This window comes from Panthera leo, chromosome B2 (genome assembly GCF_018350215.1).
Source record: "Panthera leo isolate Ple1 chromosome B2, P.leo_Ple1_pat1.1, whole genome shotgun sequence".
NCBI classification, from domain to species: Eukaryota; Metazoa; Chordata; class Mammalia; order Carnivora; family Felidae; genus Panthera; species Panthera leo.
In genome coordinates this window covers 16915785-16938728 of record NC_056683.1, presented here as the reverse complement: position 1 = coordinate 16938728, position 22944 = coordinate 16915785, and the positions used below count along the sequence as shown (strand labels likewise).

Here is a 22944-nt window from a genome sequence, read left to right as displayed (position 1 = left end):
TTGGGCCTACACCCTTCCCATATTGCTCCAGAAACCTTAAACTGAACATGTTTAACATTTTGACCTTGAGGACACAGAAAGAAGGGTTAACCATCTAGACATTACGAAGGAAACAGAAGCAAGATTTGGTGGAGATCACATGGCATAAAGGAAAGGGGCCAAGCATCCAAAGCTACCAGACTGGGCTTGGATTCCATTCTTCTTGGGTAATTCCTCCTTGGGAAAATGCACCAACCTCACTGAGCCTCAGTTTCTTTATCCCTAACATTCGGGACAATAATGTCTACCTTTCGGGGCTGTGAGGAGGTCTAGAGGCAATGAACAGCAAATGACCATCTGTAGCAGGTTGTAGTTGAGACAGATGAGTGAGAAGAATTAAAATCTGGAATTTGAGAGGCGCGTGGGTCACTCAGTTGATAAGCATCCGACTCTTGATCTTGGCTCAGGTCATGATCTCACGGTTTGTGATTTCAAGTCCCGAATCAGGCTCAGTGCGCTCTCTCCTCTCTCTGCCCCTCCCCACTTGTGTGTGTGTATGTGTGTGTGTGTGTGTGTGTTCTCTCTCTCTCTGTCTCAAATAAATAAATAAAGTTAATTTTTTTTTTAAAAAGCTGGAATTTGATATCCAAAGACCTCTGACCCTCAATTCCCTCATTTGCAAAATAGGGATAATGTTCTGGGTTGAGTGGCCTTTAAGTCCAGCTTGAACCTCAGCATGTAAACTTATTTAGAAATAGCATCTTTGTAGATGCAATTGGTCATTGATCATGTTCAAAATAAGTTAAATGAGAAGCGATCATCTCCCCTAGTCTCATAAATCAAGAGGTATACAAAACAAAGAGGACACAAAGAGATCACAGAGGCCTGGAAACAAATGGACTTGTGTAACTCTGAGTTCCTGCCCTTGTAGAGGGGACAGATTTCCTGGCTGACATGGTGTACTAGGAACAAAACTTCCTCTTTTTTCTTCCTCCAACTGAAGAGCCTCATCTGGAAAGCCATTACTTCTCCTGCTTCACCATTGTGGGGGGAGAGCCTGGCATCTCCATGGTGCAGGTGGATTTAACTCTGGGGCCCTGTATCTTTCTCCCCCAGGCACTGCCCCTGTAGCCAGGAAGGGTGCACTAGGCGATGGGGGACATCTCTGCAGTGGGGTGGTCTGAATGAGATCCTTCTGGGCTTCGGGGAGCCCTAAAGACAATGACTGGTGTCTTTAAAAGAGAAAGGAGAGGCAGATTTGGACACCGATTTCAGAATCCTGCCATAGTAAGAGACACAGAGACATGCAAGGTAGAATGTCATATGAAGACGGAGGCAGAGATTGGAGCAGTGCAGCCGCACACCAAAGATTATCAGGGGCCATCGGAAGAAAGGCTTCTTCTCTAGAGCCTTTGGAGGAAGCATGTGCTGCTGCCACCTTGATTTCAGACTGCTAGCCTTCAGCACTGGAAGAGGATAAACCATTGTTTTTAAGCTACCTAGCTTGTGGTCCTTCATTGTGCTAGCCCTAGGAAACTAAGAAAGATAATAATAGCTGTACTACTTCTAGATTGCTGCAACTATAAATGAATATATATTGTAAATATAATTATAAATATATTTATATTATAAATATACTTAAATTTAGCGATGGTAAATGTTAACTGGGGCTATCCAGATATACTGGATAAACACTCTAGCCTGATGTTCACTGGTCCTTGGAGGGTCTTTCAAGGGTGACCCTATGAGAGATGAAGTGACATGACAAATGTCGAGTGGAGAAGGGGGCAAGGTGAGAGGTAGTAAGGCAACCTGTCAAATGCAAGAGCTGCCCACACTGGGCATCTCCACCCACCAGCCAGGGAAAAGGGGCTGGCTGCCCTTAGATTTCAGGCACATGACCACAACCTCCTTGTAACACAGACAGAAGCACACTCACTCACGAATAGCTTAGAGCCTTGCTGGCTCTCATCCTCAGAGACCCTCCACCCTCATCCCAGAGCTGTACTTCCAATCTCTTTCCCAATAAGGAACCACAGGACCAAGATTTACGTGCATGTGACATTTTCATTAAACCCCTCAGGATGTGCAGCAATCTTTCTTTATCATCGTTGTAAGTTATCCCAGGGCTCAACATGGCTCCCAGGTGGGCCCAACAGAGTTCATCTGTGAGTTGGAAGGACATTTGCAACAGGTCTTTTCTTCCCCATGGTGGGAGGTTTAGCCAGAAATCACCACTGTTGAGCAGGGAGACCATGACTGAATTGGCTGCAGACATATCTCTTGGCCTCTTCGTCTCTGTTTGGTGATCGGTGAGGGCACCAAAAGGTCGAAATGGCCAGACTAGAGTCCAGCAGAGGAAAATACAGGCAATGCCAATGTCATCTATCTTATAAAAAAAAAGAATTTTACTTCACCACATGACTTTACAAATTGGCAAAGATGAGAGAATGTATATAAAATGGCAATGTGAGTGCATTTTAGAATATACTTAAGGAAAATTTTCCAATGGAACAAAACACAACTAGATTGGGAGTTTTCATCATCACGTATCGGATTCCTGCCAAGGTAAAAGTCATACGGTATTTGTTTTCTTAACTCAACTTCATCTAACTTCATAATTTGAATCTTAATAAAATTAAGTGTTGAGTGAAAACAAATCCCCCCAGTGTCACCAAATGTATCAGCTCAGGTCAGACTTAAGCCTCAGCGGAAGGTTTTGTAAGCTCTTGTAGTGGAAATGTTTTTTCTCTTCTTCCTGTCTGCATCTCAGAGGGGCTGAGTCTAGCAGAGCAGCTGTTAACACAGCGAGCGGGAGAAGCAAGGCTCACTTCTATATTCCCACAGACACTACAGGCAGAAAGGCTGCAAACCCCTAACCCCAGTGCGAGTGGCCCGAGCAGTGAGCACCTCGTCCCTGTCCTCAGACCATGCGTGCATATGACCCAGGCACAGTAGGCACTTGCTCAATGAATGAATGAATCCTACTGAACGGTGGAGTGCTATGTCGTTCGTTGCAACCTTATTGATGGATCAAGAAGTCGGTTTAATGAGGGGACACCTGCATAGCTCAGCTGATTGAGCATCCAACTCTTGATTTCAGTTCAGGTCATGATCTCATGGTGGCTGGGTTCAAGCCCCGTGTCGGGCTCTCTGCTGACAGCTCAGAGCCTGAAGCCTGCTTCCGATTCTGCGTATCTCTCTCTCTCTCTCTCTCTCTCTCTGCCCCTTCCCACCTCTCTCTCTCTCTCTCAAGAATAAATAAATGATAAAAATTATTTTAATTAAAAAAATAAACATTTAAAAAAGAAATCAATTTTAATGGTCACAATTTCAGGCAACATTTCAGGTGATAGAATAGAAAATAATAGGATAGAGAATGGTCTGTCACACCTATTAAAGGTGTGTGTATGTGTTTCTACGGAGTTGTGATGTAAAATGTATTTCTGAGGTATCAGTCAGGAAAGACTAAAAGCCCTTGGTGAAGTGGAAACTGTGGGGGCCTTGAGTTGGATGGATCTGGGTTTAAATTCCCACACCACCTTGACTGAACTGAACATGTTATTTAAATCTGAGTGCATCGTAGCGTGTGATGCATCATACTCTGTGTATGGGTGGGTAGAGTGATGAATAAGTCATGCCCCTTGCCCTCAACGCCACTCAGTGTACCTTTAATAGGTGTCAGTCTATCTTGAACACTTCAGGAGGTCTGGGACTGGTTGCGAAGATGTTTGGGTAAGAAGGAATCTCGGGGAAGTTCAACCAGGCTGAAGCTCTTCAAGGGCCAATGGAATCCAATTTTTTTTTTTTTTCTTTGCTCTGCCTCCTCTCTTTTTAAGAATGGTGACAATCCAGCACTAACTTCTCTCTCTAGCTATAAAGCAAATTTAAATTCCGGTAGTGCCAGCCAGACAATCAAGACTAGAAACATCGAGAATGGCGTGTCACAGCTGTGCCTCCTCTTTCCACTCCTCCAAAGGCTTGCAGAGTTTTGTTGACCCGTCAGTGGCCAAGATCATTGTCTAGCTCTATCTTGGGGCACACTAACCAAAGATTAGCTCCCGCAGAGTGGGATGGAGAGCCAGGAACCCACCCCCAGGCATCTCTTGGCAACTCACATGGTAAACCATTGTGAACTAGGCAAGTTTGTTCTTGGAGTCTGCAGCTGACCCTCTCTGAACCTATTCCTTTTCTCCCAATATCCTCATTTCCATTCTGCTAAGCATACCTTTTCCCGTATGAACACTTTCTTTCAGATCTCCAAATATCTCTCACTGATCATTGAACATGAATGAGAGCAAGTCCATGGGTCCCCTCTCTCAGTTATGTGTTAAATGTGTCTCTCCACGTCCAGTGGAATACTTTATCCAGGTGAAGGGTTGCTTTGTATATCAGTGAGATGTTTGGAGTGGCAGAAAGACCGGAGACCTTTTCCACGGTCCCGAAGAGTCATACCCTGGGAGTGGCTGAAGAAGTGTCAGTTCAGACGAAGAGTCAGACTAGACCAAGACTCAATGATAGGAGCGATCATCTGTGAGAAAGGGGTGAGAAGGAAAGGAAGATAAATTCTGAGGCAAACACGATTTGTCTTCAGCGGTCTCCTTTCTTAGGGATAAGTCTCCCTGATTTGGATCAGTGCCATGTAGGTGCTCCTTGGGGCAATCAGGGCTATCCAGTCATTCGATCTGGAGCTCCATCTGTGTGCAATCTTTATTCCCCAAGCCATTCCTTGTCCGATTTTCCCCTTTATCAAAAAAAAAAAAAAAAAAATTATGTTTGATATTTTGATTACAGAATATGCTTCATCCTGAAATGTGCTTTCTACTTCCGGGTCCCATGAAACTATCACCTGACCATCACTGTTAACAGGATCCTTGGATCAAACATGGAGACAGTATCTTAAGTGAAACAGCAGCTCTCATGTTAACAGTCTCAGCTTCTGGCGGAAGGGTAGACCCCTGGTGACGATGCCCATATGATTATGAGGCCAACCCTCAAGTCAATCCTCTGTACATATTTCCAGTACTTTCTCAGGGCACAGAGCGAGGCCTCGTGAGGGATGCAGACAACTCGACAGGGCTCAAGTTCTCCATGAGCTTGGAGTCAAGTGGGATGGAGAATCTTGGATGTCGCCACGACTTAAATAGTCTTATTCACTCATGGTAGGTATTATCATGTGACTTGAAAGAACCAGGCCTCAGAAATGTAAACTATTTCCTCCAGATTGCAAATACATGGTCCGGGGTGGAGTCTGCTGGGTTCCGAAGCTCACCTTCTTTCCAGCAACCCAACCGCCATGGGGACAGAAGCCAAGAGGCTGGATGGAGAAGAGAGATGTCGTACCGGGTGGGACTGGTACGTCCCACTCTGGGGTGCGGAGAAGGGAATGAGCCTGGCGTCTTGGGGAGCTCGAGGGAGCTTTTTAGGAGACTGGGCACTGGCTCCCACCCAAGCCGGAAGCCACAAAGGACAACTGGCTTATACGATGATAGCTGGGTGGAGACAGGTCTTTCCAGGTAGGGAGACCAGTTGAAGGAAAGGCTTGGAAATAGGAATAAAATCACGCTGGAGGCCCAAACAGGGGGCCCTGATTACTCCTTGTGGGACACTTGGTCTTTCACCTCCTCTTAATTCAGCCGAGGGACGGAGGGGCAGGGCAGGAGAGGGTTTCCCCAGCCTCAGGGACAGGAGCTCCGCAAACCTGGCCTTGCCCACAGTCTTATCTGGAGCTGCTGCCTCAAGAGGAGGAGGATGGGGGTCTCCAGGGTGAGGGGCTTTTGCTCAGAAGGCCCTGATGACGCAGGTTGCCAGTTTCCGGGGGGAGGAAGGCTGAAGGAGCCAGGTGCTGCTATATTCCCTATTTGGAATCCTGGCCAGTTTCAATTTACATAACACAGCTTAATCCGCAGAAACCGGAGCCCAGGAGGCAGGTTCTTTCTCTCTCTCTCTCTCTCTCTTTTTTTTATTCTCCGAGACACGGAAACCTTTATTTTCTCCCTACACCACAAACCGGTGCTGTTAAATAATATTGGATAATTGCACCTGTCGTACTCCCCATATTGTGCTGAGGAAAAATAATTGCCGGTTTTCTGCTTTGCAGTTGAGCTGTGACTTCGTCATTTGACTCGGAGCATGTCATTTTCTCCCATTTTAGACTGTGTACAGGCAAACTGTGTGAAAGGACTCACAGATAGCAGTCCTGCGTGTGTGAGTGGGCGCAGGCCTCATTCAGCAATGATTTCTAATTTATACAGCATTGAGAATCCACAGCTATAAATAAACAGTTCTGACTGGCTTTGCTGCCTACTCAAATGCTTTATTAAAAAAAAAAAAAGAAGAAGAAGAAGAAGAAGAAGAAGAAGAAGAAGAAAGAAAAGAAAGAAAGAAAGAAAGAAAGAAAAAAAGAAAGAAAGAAAGAAGAAAGAAAGAAAGAAAGAAAGAAAGAAAGAAAGAAAGAAAGAAAGAAAGAAAGAAAGAAAAAGAAAGAAAGAAAGAAAGAAAGAAAGAAAGAAAGAAAGAAAGAAAGAAAGAAAAGAAAGAAAAAGAGCCACCAACGGCATGAGAAGGGAAAACAATGTCTGGGTACGGATTCTGGTTTCTGCCACCCGGGCCCCGGAGGGAGAGGCCCAGGCTTGGGACGGGTGGGTTCAGCGCTCAGCCTGGAGGCCTTCTGGAAGCCCCACCTCCCCGCTCCTCCCTCAGCCCCCTGGGCTCCCCACGTGCAGGCGCCACGTGTTCGGGGATTACAGTATATGAAACTGACTTCCTGTTATGACAAGTACTGCGAGCGAGTAGGTGCAGGGGAGCGGAAAATAGCTTGAGAAATGGATGACCCATTTGAGGGGAGGATGGGGTTAATGGATCGTTTAGGCAAACAGGAGAAGTCTTCGCCTCGAACTGAAAACGGGCGTCGTGCGTTAGGTAGCCGCTCCAGAACGTATGGCCCGGTTGTGAGGCACCAGAGTTGCTTTTCCCTCTGCCGCCGGGGATGACAGTTTCCACCCAGTTGGGGGCCCCTGACCACCACCTTCTTCGGTCCAGCCCTGCTGACGTACTAATACATTTTTGCTTTTTTTTTTTTTTTTTTTTTAAGTGAAAGCTTTCAGATGGCCAGTTACTGCTTTGCCGTGTAACCAAGAGGTGGGAAGGCGGGTTCGGGAAGCAACCGCCCCTGTGGCCCTGGCCCAGTCGCTTCCTTCCTCCGAGGCCAGGGGAGCCCTCCAGGCCAGCTCTTCCAGCCTTGCGAGGCCCATGTGGTTACGCGTGTCTCGTCCCAGCTCTGCCTTCAGTGGCCGGTTGGTGGCTTGGAAAAGGCTGTGGTGGAGTGTTTACGCCGTGGAGTGGGCAAAACACTATAAATCAGGGCCTTACACTTTCTTTTTCCTGGAGAGTTGACTTTTTTTTTTTTTTTTTTAGGTTTTCTTTTAAAGCTTATTTATTTCGAAGGAGAAAGGACATGGTCACATGTGCATGTGCGTGTGCATGCTCAAGTAGGGGAGGCACACAGAGAGAGAGAGAGAAAGAATTCCAAGCAGGCTCCCCACCGTCAGCTCAGAAGCCCTACACGGGGCTCGATCACACGAACCGTGAGATCACGACCTGGGCCAAAATCAAGAGTCCTTCGTTCAACCGACTTAGCCACCCAGCCCCCCACCCCCACCCCCACCCCCGAAAGTTAATTTTTAAACATTTACGGAGCACACCAATATCAGAAACTCCGTTTGTTCATCTGGAAAACGAGAACCTAATATATTTTCGACTTATATTTTTGTGCGGGTAGAATGAGACCATGGGGGTGAGTGCTGCTTGTAAATTACATGCCCCAGTACAAATATTATCGCCGATTCTCTCACTGGTGGGTGTTGTTTTCTAACCAGCAGGGCCTGGCGTAGCCTTACGCAGGCAGCAAACCCTGCGGACCTCGTAATGCTATTCAGTGCTCATCGCAGGTATTCTGCCGATTTTCCCTTTACCGCGGCACCCTGGAGCCACCTAAGGGCTGATGTGCGTGCCCAACCGGGAGGTGGTTCTGAGGGATTTCTGGTGTTGGAATGGCTGCTGCACTTTGGTCAGTCATGCAGAAATCAAGGTTTCATTTGTTTCCAGGGACAGCGAAGCCACAGAGAGAATTCTGCGGGCTCTTTCCGGCCAACAGCTCACAATCGCTCTGATAAGTATGCAGCCCGAGTCAGTTTCGGGGTGTGGAAAATGTGGGTGATCCCCTGCGGGTTTCCCATTTGGGGAATTTCCGCCTTGACAACTGCTTCGGGGCTCCTGTGGAGACCAGGTGCTTGGAGCAGTCAGGCAGCAGCAGGTATAGGAAAGGAGGCGGTGGGTGTTCTCAGCTCAGCCCAAAAAGACTGGAGGCTCATATCTATATATTAGTGGATCAAGGATTAGGAAGACAGCAGGTTTCTCTGTGCCTGCCCTAGGCTTCCTGTGGGCCGCCCGCCCTACTGTGTCAGTTGGCGGCCTTCTCTGACACTTCAAGACTTCTTGGTCTTTCTGAGGTTTTCTGGTGTTGGGATAGATACGGCACGGTGGCCGGTCAAATGGCAGTCAAGGCTTACTGTGATTCCAGGAACAGTTTTTACCAAATGTTACCGATTGTTGCCAAATTTCTCCTGTACGGCGTTAGGTTAGGAAGCCCAAGCACAGTCTACTCTGGGACCCACACCCAACCCAACGGGACCTGGTGACACGCTGCCAGACTCCAACATGTTGACCCACATGTAAACCCTTGTTATCCATGTTCTTTACAAAATGAAGGCCCAGTAAATAAAGACCCTGTAAAGAAAGACCCACAAAAACCCCCTAGGAAGATCAAAGTAGGGTTCACGGATGTGCGTTGTTAGTCAACCGGCAGTCAGCTTTGTTAAACCATAAGAGCTCACTCAGCGAGGTGTTTTGTACCAACGTGTTCTCGGGGCGCCTCAGGGCCATGTCACTTCCCATCACTTGCTCCCCAAGAGGTACATTTATTTGATGAAGTAATCCACATTTGAATGGAAGAGATGTTGATGACATTGCTGTGTCCCGTCTTTGGACCTGCCCCAGATGCTCGCTCCCAAGATGGACAGATTTCCCCATATTTTTTTTTACAACTTAACTGTCTCATTGCACCAATCAGTTTGCTATCCTGTGAGGTGGACAGACAACTTCGGCAGCACCCGTCTCCCTACATTTATGTCTAGACTGTGGAAAACAAAATAGATGAGCAATCCGTGAAAATGACTAGTTTACGAAAATACTTGCTTTTAGGAAAGTTGGGGTTATTAAAAATGGCACCGGACTGAGAAGTAGAAGATCGGGGGGACAAATGCGATTGTCTTTGGCCCTCATGCAGGTTACTTTTTATCTAGGTCCTCAGCACCCTCCTCTCTAAAGTGAAGAGTTTTGACGACCCTAAGTTGCTTTCTCTCTCCTAAGCATTCTCTAACGCCAAATTTATGCAAATTTCCTTGGCCTTTGGCCAGATTTTGACCGCAGAGGCCAGAAGAAGGGAACAGATTCTGAGATAGCAGTTGTTTTTGAACAACTGTCCAGTAAAACCTTTACATGTCCAGTAAAACCTTTCAAAAAACGAAGAGTCCCCAAATTAAGCTACCTTCAGAAACCCTCCTATTAAATTTAATATCATCCTCTGTCCTTTCTGCCTTCCTATCTGACTCTATCACCTCCCCGCCAACCAGAAAGAAAAGAAAAGAAAGAAAAGAAAAGAGAAGTATCTCATGTTTTCTTCCTCTTTTGTTCTTAAAAAATGGCCTGTGATCACTTCCTCTTCTTCCTTGGCTGGATCATGTCACCTGCACAATGAAGAACAGAGAGAGAGAGAGAGAGAGATCAAACTTCAGGGTTTCCCTAATGGGTATTCTTGTGTGAATAGACATTCACTGTGCCTTGGGCCAGTGGAAGATCAAGGGCAATTATCCCAAGGCAAGTAGATGCACTTTACGAAGTTCTGAAAACCTACCACCTCTCCAGAGAGGGTAAGAAGTGACTCTGTTGTCCTCATTTGGTGCTTGGCTCACAGCTAGCCTGTTGACCAATGGTTCCATTTGCCTTCAAGGCTTCTGCATGTCTAATGTGCACTGACTGATGTCGCTTTTGGTCAAGTCTTTACAGGCGGCACACCACCCATCGACTAACTCGGAGATTGTTGCAAATTGTTGCAATCTTTTCGGAGATGAAGAGACATCAAATTAGAGGAGAAATAGAAGAGTGGCTGTTCACCTATTTAGGGTTCATTCCGCAACCTCTCATCGAATCACCTTACCAGAATGGAAAAGTACTGGCATATTAGATTCTAGTAAGCTCTTGAGAGGGGCATTCTTCTACTGAAATTATAGCATTAGAGTTCTAGAATCACTTCCATTCAGCCAGGTTGGTACCTCCGTCTTTATTGATCATACATCTTCACACAAGCTCTGAAATGTCTAACACCTCACGAATGCATTATCCTTTCCACCTGTTGCCAAATGTTAACAATCCTACTTCGAAAGCTTTTCTCAAGTCAGCCTCTCCTTGCCCATTCCAGAGCCCTGTTAGTTCTGGCTTTGTGCCACAGCGACCTCATGCCCCTAGTTTCATGCTTCACCCTTCAGATTCTGCCCCCTCCATCAATTATATCCTTAAATATCTTCTACTAATTTTATTTTGCTAGAAGTCCCCTTCTCGGGGGCTGTAGTGACTGATGACCTGAAATCCCCCTTATCACACTGATTTTCTAGGACAGCAGACTCCTAATCACACAGCCTTTGGGGCCATCCTGCATTCATGTCTCTCAACACTTAAGGACAGTCCTCTCTCTTATTCTTCTACTCATCAATCCAGATACCCTCAGTCACTCCAGAGAAGCCTTCTTAATATATCCAGCTTTACAGGCTTCATGTCATTTTCATTTATGATCTCACTTATTTTTCATTTTCCATGTAGTTTCTCTCCTCCCCAGGTCTCTGACTACAAACAAAGGACCTCCTCTTTTCTGAAGCGTACCCATTTTGTCTCTAATGAATCCTTTTTCAGCTAAATGACACATTAATTCCTTCCTGTTCAAGATCTTGGGCAACATAAGCTTCTCACCTTTGTCCCCCCGCCTCCCCGCTGTCCCTTTGAAGGTTCCTAAAACTCTCTTTATCCATGCTGTTTACCAACCCCCCAGCCCCTCAAGTGTAACTGTAACCATAACCATACTTCTGCAACCCCAGTTGCCAATGATTGGAGAGTCCTTCTCCATTTAAGAAACACGACAGAAACTGAAGACTTAGAAAGAGCCCAGGACCGGAAGTGGTGGCAGGAAGTTCCTTTGTGGGAGGAGCGCAGGTGGCTCTTTCTCCTGGATCAGAATCTCCCACGTCTAACACTAAACAGCTAGACGGAGCACTGAGACATTTCCATATACCCACAAACACATTAGAGAAGGCATCGAGTATGTCTCTGTGTGGACTTCCAACAATCATTTCTTCTGTAGTGACCTCCGTGGTGTGAACGTCACAGAAACCATATTTTTCTTTTTGTTTCTGGCAGGTAGGGGTGGGTCCTTAGTCCTGGATTCTCACAGAACTGAGAGGTGTGTAGGCTTCTTTGAATGCTCAGAATTGGTCTCTGACCACGATTCCACAGCACGTGGCTGGAGATAAAGGAACCGTTGACTTAGTAATGGATAGTATTACCTTACGCAAAGTTCACAACAAGGACTCCAAATTCTGACAGGGAAACAATGTTTGTTATCGCTCTTTTCTTCGTGGCAGGACGGTTCTTCCCGCGGGATGCCCACTAGGAGTTGGCAGGGAGTTAGGGAGCTACGTCCACCCCTGCCTCATGTTAGTCCTTTCTTAATCTTCTGTTAGATACCAAGGAGTAGAGACATTTTAGGCCAAGCATTTAACGTTTGTCTTGTGCAAGATCCAAACGTTTTGTGCTGTCATGGCAAAAAAAAAAAACACAACCCATTCTTTTAACCAACATCACTATGGGTACCATATGTAATTATATTCCTTATTATTCCAATAGTCAGAAAACAGAGTAAGTAAAAACATTACATTCACAAAGATTTACACCTATGTATCTACAATCACAAAAGCTACTGCTGCTAGACTTTGAACTGAAAACTTGAAGAATATTTGCCTAGTTTATGCGGGTTGGCTTGGAAAAGGGTGAGAAGGCAGATGGCTGGGGAGATAGGAGGTGTTAGAAGAATGAGGTTTGCACATGAATGAGTAAAAGTTTCAGTGCAGACGTAGCAGGAAGGCGATGGATTCGAGGTTCTGGCTGGAGAAACCCTCGTGAGGAAAGAGGCAGTGAAAGGAGGAGAAGCAATAATCCAGTTTGGACTCTGTTTGAGCTGAGGGAGATGAAATCAGGGCAAGAAAGGCAAAAAGGAGATGCAATTTTGTTGTTGACTGAATGCTGCTCCTGTGAGACCACGCTTTAGAAATACATACGGACTGGGGCGCCTGAGTGGCTCAGTCAGTTAAGCCTCTGACTTTGGCTCAGGTCGTGATCTTAATGCTCGCAAGTTCAAGCCCCACGTTGGGCTCTGGGCTGACGGCTCAGAGCCTGGAGCCTGCTTCAGAGTCTGTGTCTCCCTGTTTCTCTTCTCCTCCCCCGCTTGTGCTCTGTCTCACTCTCTCGAAAATGAACAAACATTTAAAAAAATAAAAAATAAATAAAAAGAAATGCATATGGAGTCATCTCCTGATAAGATTCTTTTGTGAGGAAATGATCAGGGGCAATATGCAAGAGAGAAAAAAATCGCAAAGCAAATATCTTCATGTATAAAACTAAAGAGGTTGACTAGATGGCCTCTAAGCAGTTTCAACAATGAAATCTCCCTTTTAAAATATCTGGTCTACAGGGGCCCCTGGGCAGCTCAGTCGGTGAAGTGCTGGGCTCTTGATTTCAGCTCAGGTCACTACCCCAGGGTCATGGTATCACCCTGAGTTGGGCTCTGTGCTGAGTGTGGAGTCTCTCTCTCTCTCTCTCTCTCTCTCTCTCTCTCCCCCTTTCCTGCCCCTAGTCTCATTCACTCTTTCCCTCCAAATAAGTAAATAAACACTAAAAAAAAAGATCCTGTCTACAGAAAATAGTATTAAAGGAAGGCCTTAACGTTATTCTGTCCTAGCCATAGACAAAGTCACTTGGTTAGACTAGAATTTTCAGTTTATAAACTCTCCTTAGGAAGACGAGGATTTGTGGTCTCAGGCCCTGACAAAGGATAGTCTGATTCCGGGCACAAGTCTCTCAGGAATGTAAGAAGAGGGGTCAGGGGCCAGAGATAAGCTGATTACGTCTCTGGCCACAGCTACATATAAGAGGCTTTGCCATGATGTCCTGGAGGCACTTAGCTCCTTCCTGTGCCTGACCTGTCTTGTGGGTTGTGTTTCTCTTCCTGAGGAAGAGACCTGCATCTGGACGTCAGCATTCTTGTGTCTTATCAAGGAGAAAACAAGAAAAGAAAGAAAATTCAGTACTTAAATGGCAGACAAGGAAGCCTGAACCGGAATCCCTTGACAGTCCCTTTCTCCAAATCAGGGTGGAAAGAATATGTCTGGGGCCTCCCTAGGTGCTCAGACATGGCGGGCCAAGCTTACACCAATCTGCCAGAGGCTGTTTCACCTTGCCTGATTCTACTATCGTTTGAAATGTATGTTCCATCTAACTCGGCCCGAAAAGTAGAAATCGAATCTTTCCTGGTGGACGTCTGGTCCCCCCAAAGTGACCCAGTGCTGGTCCAGTCCTCTGTCCTGTAACACATGACAGCTAGCACAAGAAGGGGGGTGAGATGGCGACAAGTCAGGCAGGGTGGCCCTCTGGCACCGCCTGAGAGCTCTTCGGGCCACAGCATCCCCTTGGAGACCAGCAAGACCTTCCTGAGGGCCTGATAGCATTTGTCTCCCTGCACACAGGGCCGGTCCCGTGAGTCTGCGTGCTCCTGGGGGACATCACGTACTATCCAGGTTTACATGTGATCACCGGCATCACCTTTTCCTACGGCCCTTCTCACTCCTCCCCACTGTCACCCACCAACGTGACACGCGAGGAGGTAGGAAGAGGGTAGGCGTTCAGCCACTGTGGCCATCACTGCAACAGGCCAGCAGCATCAGTATCTTTCTTTGGGTGTAGGCATCGGAAGGCCAGAATGCCCTGCCATACCTCAAATCTGCCGAATCTACTGCATTTTAACATTTTCTCGTGTTAGCAAGAGCTGGAGGTGCATTCAAGTCTGGGAAGTGCTGCTCTGAGATGGTGGCTCCGGACGTTGCCTGCAAACCACAGTAACTGGAAAGCTCTGAAAACTATCGAAGCCAAGGACCCACCACCAGAGACAGCGACGTCATTGGTCTGGGGTGGACCCGAGGATCAGTGTTTCTCAAACGCCCCCAGTGACTTAGCAACAGTGATTTTACAACGTGGCGAGGAGATTAAGGACCGTTGCTAGAGAGTTCCTCGCATGGTCGATGGGTCCTCACTGGTATTTTCTTGACCACTTGGTGCTTGGCTGATAACTCCTGAGCGGACCGCGCTGTGTCTCAGGATTTCAGAACCGGGGATTCTGATTAATTCCAGCCTCGGTTAGCCTGACCTCCTCCATCACTCTAGCTTTGTAAGAATTGTTTCACCTCTGTCGATTTGCCCGCAGCTGTGTGATTGTTGCTTTGCAAGGGCCTTCGGCTGGGGAAACTGGTCATTGATGCATAAAACTGAGGGAGAGGATGGGAATGTCCGCATAGAAAAGGTGACTGGGTTCTGAGGAGGGAGAATGACGTTAACGGCAATGGTCACGGGTTCTATGTGCCAGGCCCTGCGCTAGTCACTTGACACTTCTCCCATCGTTTACGGTTTTCCGGGATGTTAGGAGGAGGCTACTAGGATTGTCTCTGTGACACGCAAGGAAAACGGGAACACTACTGTGAAGGCACTATTCAGTGCCTTGCCCGGTGTCACAGGCCTACCAGGAGTAGGACCAAGGTAGGAACCCGGGCAGTCTGGCACAGAGTTTTTCCCCTAACCACCACCTCCCCCTGTGTCACCAAAGCACTCCTTAGAGTTTTGCTCTCATCCAAGGAAGCTCAGGTGTGAACAGGTGACAAAATCGAGGGAGCCCCGGATTTGGACCGAGGAGGTGGCTGCCTTCGTCTCTCCCTGGATCCAGAACAGAAGGTTCGGAGAGGAACCCGAGGTAGAAGAACCACACGGTTGATCGTCCAAGCCTCGACAAGGCTAAGCTACATGCACACTGGCGTGGCAGGCATTAACCAGGACTGTCCGAGGCAAACTGGCATAAGGTCCCATCACTGAGTCGTTGAAGGGTACTGACACAGCTTACTTACGTGGCCCGTTTGTGGCTTGGTGGGGGACGTAGCCTAGTTTCCTGATTTCTAGCCCAGGGCTCTACCCCCCGCTTTGCACCGCCTGCCATAACGTGCATCTCTTTTCAACAGCTCCCCAACCAGGATTCCATAGCGTCACTGTCTCTACTCCTTAAACTCTCCGTCCAGTGCTTTAATCTCCAACCATCAGAGTCACTCCTTGACCACTATATCCAGAATCCTTGTGCACAAAATCCCATTAAATGCCTAGACAGAAGAACCCTCAGATATCTTTTGTCTGCATTGATTCATCCATGGGATAAGCTAATGGAAAGGGGAGATTCAAAGATGGAGAAGACATACCCTAACCCTTATAGAACTCAGGGTCTAGGGTAAAAACAAATCTCTGTGCAGACCAGAGAAGGCTTCCTGGAAGGGGTGAGTTGATATGATTCAGTGGGTGCGAGACAGGCAAAGACTGGGGAATGTGAGAGACTGAAGCCCAGGATGGTGAGGAACAGCATCAATGTGTAAAGAAAACAAGCAATTTGCGGGTGCTGGGGCACACATTTAGAAAAAGCAGAGGAGAAGCCAAGGCAGGGATTGGTTCACAGAGACCCTCATGTGTCATCCCAAGAACTTGGATTTTCATCTGTAAATTGGGGAAGGCTTAAAGTGTTTTAAGGAGACTAAGACGTGAGAAAGTGTGTTCACATAGATAGTTCTGTTTACTTTTAGGCAATTTAAAAGTGTTCACTGCCATTGGAATGTTAAGTGATCTAATTTCTCCCTCTCTTTTAAATTTTTTAAAATGTTTATTTATTTATTTTTTTAAAAGAGAGAGAGAGAGAGCACGAGCAAGCCAGGGAGGGGCAGAGAAACAGGGAGAGAGAAATCCCAAGTAGGCTCCGTGCTGTCAGCGCAGAGCCTGACGCGGGGCTCGAACTCACGAATTGTGAGATCATGCTCCGAGCGGAAGCCAAGAGTCGGAAGCTTAACCCACTGAGCCACCCAGGCGCCCCTCTAATTTCTCTTTTAATTCTTATTAGACCATTTGTAATTATGATCTGTTTAGAATTTAACCCATTTATGATCTTATTCTGATGCTATATAGGACTTTTGACTCAGTCTATTCTTTAAGGAGACTCTAGATTTCTTAAAAATCTAGAGAGAGGAGAGGGATGCGTGGCCACCCACAGTAATCTCTATCACTCACATAAACATTCCCATGTGTGCATGTGAGGGTCCACGTGTTGACCCTAGCCTAGTTACTCATTGGGACCTAACTGTAGTGAAAAATTAGATGTAGTTCTTAACCAACGAAGCTTATTTAAATGCACTTTGTGTTGTGGGGCACCTGGGTGGCTCAGTCGGTTAGGCATGACTCTTGGTTTGGGCTCAGGTCAGGATCTCACGGTTTTGCAGGTTCAAGCCCTGTGTCAGTCTCCTTGCTGACAGTGCAGATCCTGCCTGGGATTCTTTCTCTCTCTCTCTCTCTCTCTCTGCCCCTCCCCCACTCATACTATCTCTGTCTCTCTCAAAATAAATGAACGTAAAAAAAAAAAAAGAGCTTTGTGTTGAACATAGTGATCTCAATACTACTAAATTTGGTGAAAAGATTTTTAATTCAGTGGATGTTTAAAAGCCACTGTAGAATAAGAACTTAAAAATTCATCATTATTGAATTCAATACAGTTGTTTTAAAAAGTTAACGTTCTCTAAGCCCTGAGTAATCATATTTTTCTCTGCACGTCTTGTTTCTGTCACATTTCAAATGGATTAGGTTCTTTTTTTCTTTCTTCATATATATATATATATATATATATATATATATATGGAAGACATCAAAAATCCTTACCAAGAACTTCAAGTTGCCAAACCAGTTAGAATTAGATGTCAACACATCTGAAATGTCAACAAATTCCCCGCCCCCCCGGATAATTTCCTGCGATTTGGAATGCTGATTTTGGGAATAAATAAACATAACATGAATGAACTGGTTTTTAAGTGTTTGCTTTCAAGGATATTGCCTTTAAGATTTCCCCAACCAGTTAAATTCTCCAAAAGGAGAAAACAAGTGAAAAAGCCAAGTTGCCTGCTTATTTCTCTAGGGTCTCATTCTCCTCTCAGAAATATACACTCTTGTACTGAAGCTTCTGAAACTGTCATGTTGTTTTTCTTTTCTTTTTCTTTCTTTTTTTTTCTTTTTTGCATACACGGGCTTATGTTTTCACACCAGTTCATAGATTGGGCGGAAGAAGCCACTTCTGCCATTTCTATTTTGATAGAACAGAATGGCATGTGGGCGAGTGATGTGGGGGACTGTATGTGACTCTTGTCTTCCTTATATACAAAATCAGGGGAGAGTTCCTGTACTTCCCTTTGGGTGGGGAAAAAAAATCATGATTATTTTGCAGCCTGACTTTTTGATAGTTACTTCCCCAACAAAATAATGTTCTGGGGGTCGGGGCAGTGGGGGGAGCAAGGAATCAAAGAAAATCTATTTTAAAGTCAGCTAAGTTGTTTTTTTTTTTTTTTTTTTTTTTTTTTTTTTTTTTTTTTTAATGAAGAAGCAATATGGTTCCAACCACCTAGAATTGGGAAGCTTAGCTTGCTGACCTATTCACTTGGCCTAAGACCCTGTCTAAATGACAATTCCCATCTCAAGTACAGGGGGTGATTTTATCTGGTAAATGTTGTGCTAAGGGTTGAGAAGCAGCCGAATGGGAGAGGGATGGGAGGCCGTCTGGGAAAGCGCTACTGAGGGTGAGAACTAAGAGGTCATCTGGACCCACACCCTTCAAGAAGAAAACCTTGACATTTAACAGCTTGGATCGCTCAGTCCCTCGCTTAAGGGAGGAAGACTCTGAGTTCAGTTTTTCATGCGAGGATAGTGACACCTTGCTCTTGCTCTGGGTCCTGAACTCTCTAAATAAGATTATTTTTAGCCTTAAAGTTAAAGGAGGTGCTGTGTGTGTGTAGTGGGGGGGGGGGTGTGGGCAGGGAAAGAATGTGATGGGGTCCTTTAAGAAAATGCAAACTTCTTCCAGGCTTTTTCCCTTTGTCTGCTTTGGTAGGACCTGAGTCTTCTGGACAGAGCCATCAAGGACCGCTTCCTTCTGCTTTGGACTAGACTCTCCCTCTGTTTTCAGGAGGAGTGGAGAGAGTGTAAGGAAGATGTGTCTCTGTAGGTAAAAGAGAAATAAACTGACCCCATTTCCAGTGGTTGAGCTTCTCTCCAAGTAGATAAATGCTGGCGGTAAAGATGTAGCTGAGGGAGAAGAAGGCTGTCAGCCCCACCGGGCTGAGTCTGGCAAACAAAGGATACACCCACGTACCGGTCTCAGAGTAGATCCATAGGACCCTGCAGATAATGACAAATCACAATAATTAGGACGATGGGGGGTGGCGTGGTGGCAAAGCCGCTTTATCCTCAAGATCAATGGGGTTCTGGAGCCCAGGCAGATGAAAAGAAGCCATGGGGATCATTTGTCAACAGCTGAGGTGCTCCACAAACCTACAGAAGTGATTCTTTTCTGGATAAATAGGCTTGATTCAAAGAGACATCCTATTTCATAAGGTGTGCTGGGCTCTTCTACCTAATCCATTAAAATTCGATGCTGGTGAAAGAATATGGGAGAACATCAAACACATCATCAGCCGAAGAGAGTATGTGAGGACGCGAATTATTCTTTTCCCTGAGAGGTAGGGCCTGCCGAGACATTGAACTTGCCGAGATGGCATCATTTTCTGGCTCTCAGCCAGACAAGTGGGGTTTGCGTTTCTGCACCTAAGAGTCAGGTGTAGCCCTGAGTCTCTTAGGGTAGGAGGGACAGAGATGGAACCTCGTTGCTCTATTGCAATAAGCCTTTTAGAGGTAGGAGAGGTTTAATTGTTGGCCCCGATTTTCAGCTCACGAATCTAGCCACGGATACGGTGTGCGGTAGGGAAGGATGGATTTACAGGAGGTTCGGATCTTGCTCACGTGAGGATAAAATAGAAGTCACTTCTGTAAGCCAAGAGAAGGAAAAGAAATGCCGGGAGAGGAGCCACGATATCTAAGAGAAGCCTGCAAAGGCAGCGTGCTGGAAACCAACTGCATCGCCCGATGCCAAAATCTGAAATAACTTTTAAAATTAAACATGGGGAAGATGATGTATCTAGCAGAGTTTATAATTGGTGAAGCGGACAGAGTCTGAAACCAGCCTTCTGTGATTCAAAGTCTAGTTCTGCCACCTATTACCTCTCTTACCTTTAGCTGTTTATTGAACCCCCTCTGCCTCCTGCCCTCATGTGAAACATGAGGGGTGCAAACAGCGTCCATATTATAAAGCTGTCATCAAGATTAAGGGAGTTAACCCGTGTAAAATAAAATACTGTCTGGCCCACGGGGATCATTTAATAAGAGTTTTAAAGCTTTCCCCTTCTTAGGGATGGCACAGAGGGGTCTTAGCAACCTTTCTTTGAGGCTCCCTGTCTCCAGTAACAATTAGGATAGACCGGGTCATGCTTCAGAAACAACAGGCAAATTTTGATGCCCTAGGTTATCAGTTCAGAGGGAAGAATAAAATTCTGAGCTTAATTAAACTTTCAGAAACCCAAGTGTACTCTGAATTGTTTAAAATGCTTTAGATTTTTCAAATGCTTATGGAAGAGACAAGGACTAAAATCAGCGTCAGGACTGGGGTGAGGCAAGGGAGGCACCTATGGTATGAAATTCAAGGGCCCATCTCTGTACATCCAGAAAACAATCAATATGGTGACAAGGAAGCCTATGGAATGGGAAACAATATTTTCAAATCACGTATCTGTTAGAGGATTAATATCCATGATATACAAAGTACTCTTACAACTCAACAACAGCAACAAAACACCCCAAACAACCCCATTAAAAATGGGCAAAAGAATAAATGGACCTTTTTCCAAAGAAGATACACAAATGGCCAACAAACGGTACTCAGCACGTCATCAGCCAAAGAGACTGCTGTGGAAAACAGTGTGGCAGTTACTCAAACAGGTAGATATAGGATTATCATATGATCTGGCAATGCCACTTCCTGGTACCTACCCCCAAAAAATCGAAAGCAAGGACTCAAAGACATATTTGTATACCTGTGTCCATAGCAGTATTATTTTCGTTTTTCTTTTTCTTTTTTTTAACGTTTATTTTTTTTAAATTTTTTTTAACGTTTATTTATTTTTGAGACAGAGAGAGACAGAGCATGAATGGGGGAGGGTCAGAGAGAGGGAGACACAGAATCTGAAACAGGCTCCAGGCTCTGAGCTGTCAGCACAGAGCCCGACGCGGGGCTTGAACCCACGGACCGCGAGATCGTGACCTGAGCTGAAGTCGGACGCCCAACCGACTGAGCCACCCAGGCGCCCCAGCAGTATTATTTTCAAGAGCTAAAACATGGAAGCATCCAAGTGTCCATCTATGAATGAAGAGATAAGTAAAACGTGGCATAGATGCACAGTGGAATATTATTAACCCATAAAAAAGGAAGGAAATTCTGACACATGGTACATCATGAACGAACCTCAAGGATATAAACCAGTCCCAGAGAATACCTACTATACGATCAAATCCATAGGGACAGAAGGCAAAACGGTGGCTGTCAGGGCTTGTGGGAAGGAGGGAATGGGGGATTACTGTTTCATGTGTACAGATTTTCAGTTTGGGAAGAAAAAAGTCCTAGAGACGGATGTTGGTGATGGCTGCACAACATTGTAACTAGTTGATGCCACTGAGTTTAAAAATAATGAAAATGGTAAATTTTTGTTAGGTGTATTTTACCAGAATAAAAACAATTCAAGGAAGCATCTGTCTTAGGGTAGTAGAAATCAATCTAAGGCTGGCCCTGGGTGCCTAGTCCTGGCCATGCTCGTACCACTCTGCTGTCCCAAACTCATCTAGATGCTTCTTTTACGTAATTAAAACTTTACTAGATACAAAACAAACAATAATTATTATTGTTTGGGAGGAAAACATTTCCTCCACCTTTCACGGTCCTTTTGGCTGGTCTAAGAATTACATGGACACGTGACAAACAGGAGAATACCAAATTTAATTTTGTATGTATGGGGGCTCCACAAGAATATGGGGCCCATATGCAGTCAAACAATGGAAACTTAGATGTCATTTGAAACCAAGGGATAGGGGAGGGTGTTCTGGGTCTTCAAAGGGAAGGAAGACAACTCACAGGAAGATGAGAGAGAATAGAGATTTGTTAACTGAATGTTTGCTGGGCCATACACAAGGACGGCATAAACAGACTTTGCTAGGGTCCTCCCTGTCCCCCTCACTTAGTTCATATTACACTGCGCTTATCTATGGGGACAGCTCCCTTCCCAGAGCAGACCCTCCATTTAAATTCTTTTAGGCAGTTGGGTGAAGGTCAAAGTTTCTTCCTCAACCTTCTGCTTCTTAAAACTAATCAACATAAAATAGCCCTCATGCGGGGCACCTGGGTGGCTCAGTCAGTGAAGCGTCCGACTTCGGCTCAGGTCATGATCTCGCGGTCCGTGGGTTCAAGCCCCGTGTCGGGCTCTGTGCTGACAGCTCAGAGCCTGGAGCCTGTTTCAGATTCTGTGTCTCCCTCTCTCTCTGACCCTCCCCCATTCATGCTCTGTCTCTCTCTGTCTCAAAAATAAATAAACGTTAAAAAAAAAAATTAAAAAAAAAATAGTCCTCATGCCCGGGTGCCTGGGTGACTCAGTCAGTTAAACATCCAACTCTTGATTTCGATTCAGATCATGATCTCATGGTTCGTGAGTGCAAGCCGCTCATTGGGCTCTGTGCTGACAAGATGGAGACTGCTTGGGGTTCTCTCTCCTCTCTCTCTCTCTTCCCCTCTCCCATTCTCAAAATAAATGAATAACAAAATTTTAAAAAATGAAAAGAAAACTGTCCTCATGCCTAAGAGACGTTGTGGGTTTCGTTCCCCTACGTTGTCATTATTACCAATATTGGGATTCTGTGCGATGTGCGTCCCACGGGCATGTGCATTAGAAGGATATCTACAGCACTTCTTTGTTACATGGCTGCTTCTCATGACAGACCAGAGAAGGTATAAAGGACAGAAAGTAAACCCCCAAGGAGCTAGGGCTGGAATTTGGGGTCAACAGGGAGAGCTGAATACACTCCAAACAGATTGTTTTAATTAGTTCACTTTGTTTACTTTATACACCAGAAATTAGGGCTTCCTAGTTTCCATGCACATTTATGTAAGATAGTCTGTGAATAAGGACATTCCCCTGGAGGCCTGGAAAGTTTCTCTTTATTTACTTCATTTTTGTTTCCTTCAGCATAAGGTTCCGTAAAGGAAAGTTCCTGAGGTAAGTTAATGAAGTCTGTAGTTTCACAGAGAAAGCGCGAAGAAAGTTAGAAGTGTATTGACTGTCAGCGGAAAAGTAATGAAAATACAAATACAACAGCAGGTAGAAGTACAGTTATTTAATGAAGGGCAATCAGAGAAAGAGAGAGAGAGAGAGAGGAGGAGGAGGAGGAGGAGGAGGGGGAAGGAAGGAAGGAAGGAAGGAAGGAAGGAAGGAAGGAAGGCAGGCAGATGGAGGCCAAAATGGAATTCATCAATGTCTTCTTAGTCAATGTCAGCTCCTTCCCAGCCCCCATGTAAGATCCCACGAAACCACA

The 22944-nt window shown here is 45.7% G+C and overlaps 1 protein-coding gene across 4 annotated transcripts in view; it reads right to left on the bottom strand.

Annotated features, from left to right (window-relative positions):
• Window positions 1-22944, bottom strand: part of LOC122219561 (androgen dependent TFPI regulating protein) — an 83042-nt gene that overhangs the window by 7691 nt on the left and 52407 nt on the right. Inside the window, exons 6-7 of one of the 4 annotated variants that reach the window (XM_042937894.1) lie at window positions 18503-18654; window positions 2027-2368 (exon numbers count right to left, since the gene is read on the bottom strand). In XM_042937894.1, coding sequence (XP_042793828.1) covers window positions 2361-2368; window positions 18503-18654 — 160 coding nt within the window. In that variant the 3' untranslated portion in view covers window positions 2027-2360. Of the gene's footprint in view, window positions 1-2026; window positions 2369-4475; window positions 4511-9743; window positions 9786-18502; window positions 18655-22944 lie in introns of those variants that run through there. The other 3 variants (XM_042937893.1, XM_042937892.1, XM_042937895.1) reach the window with 3 other exon arrangements.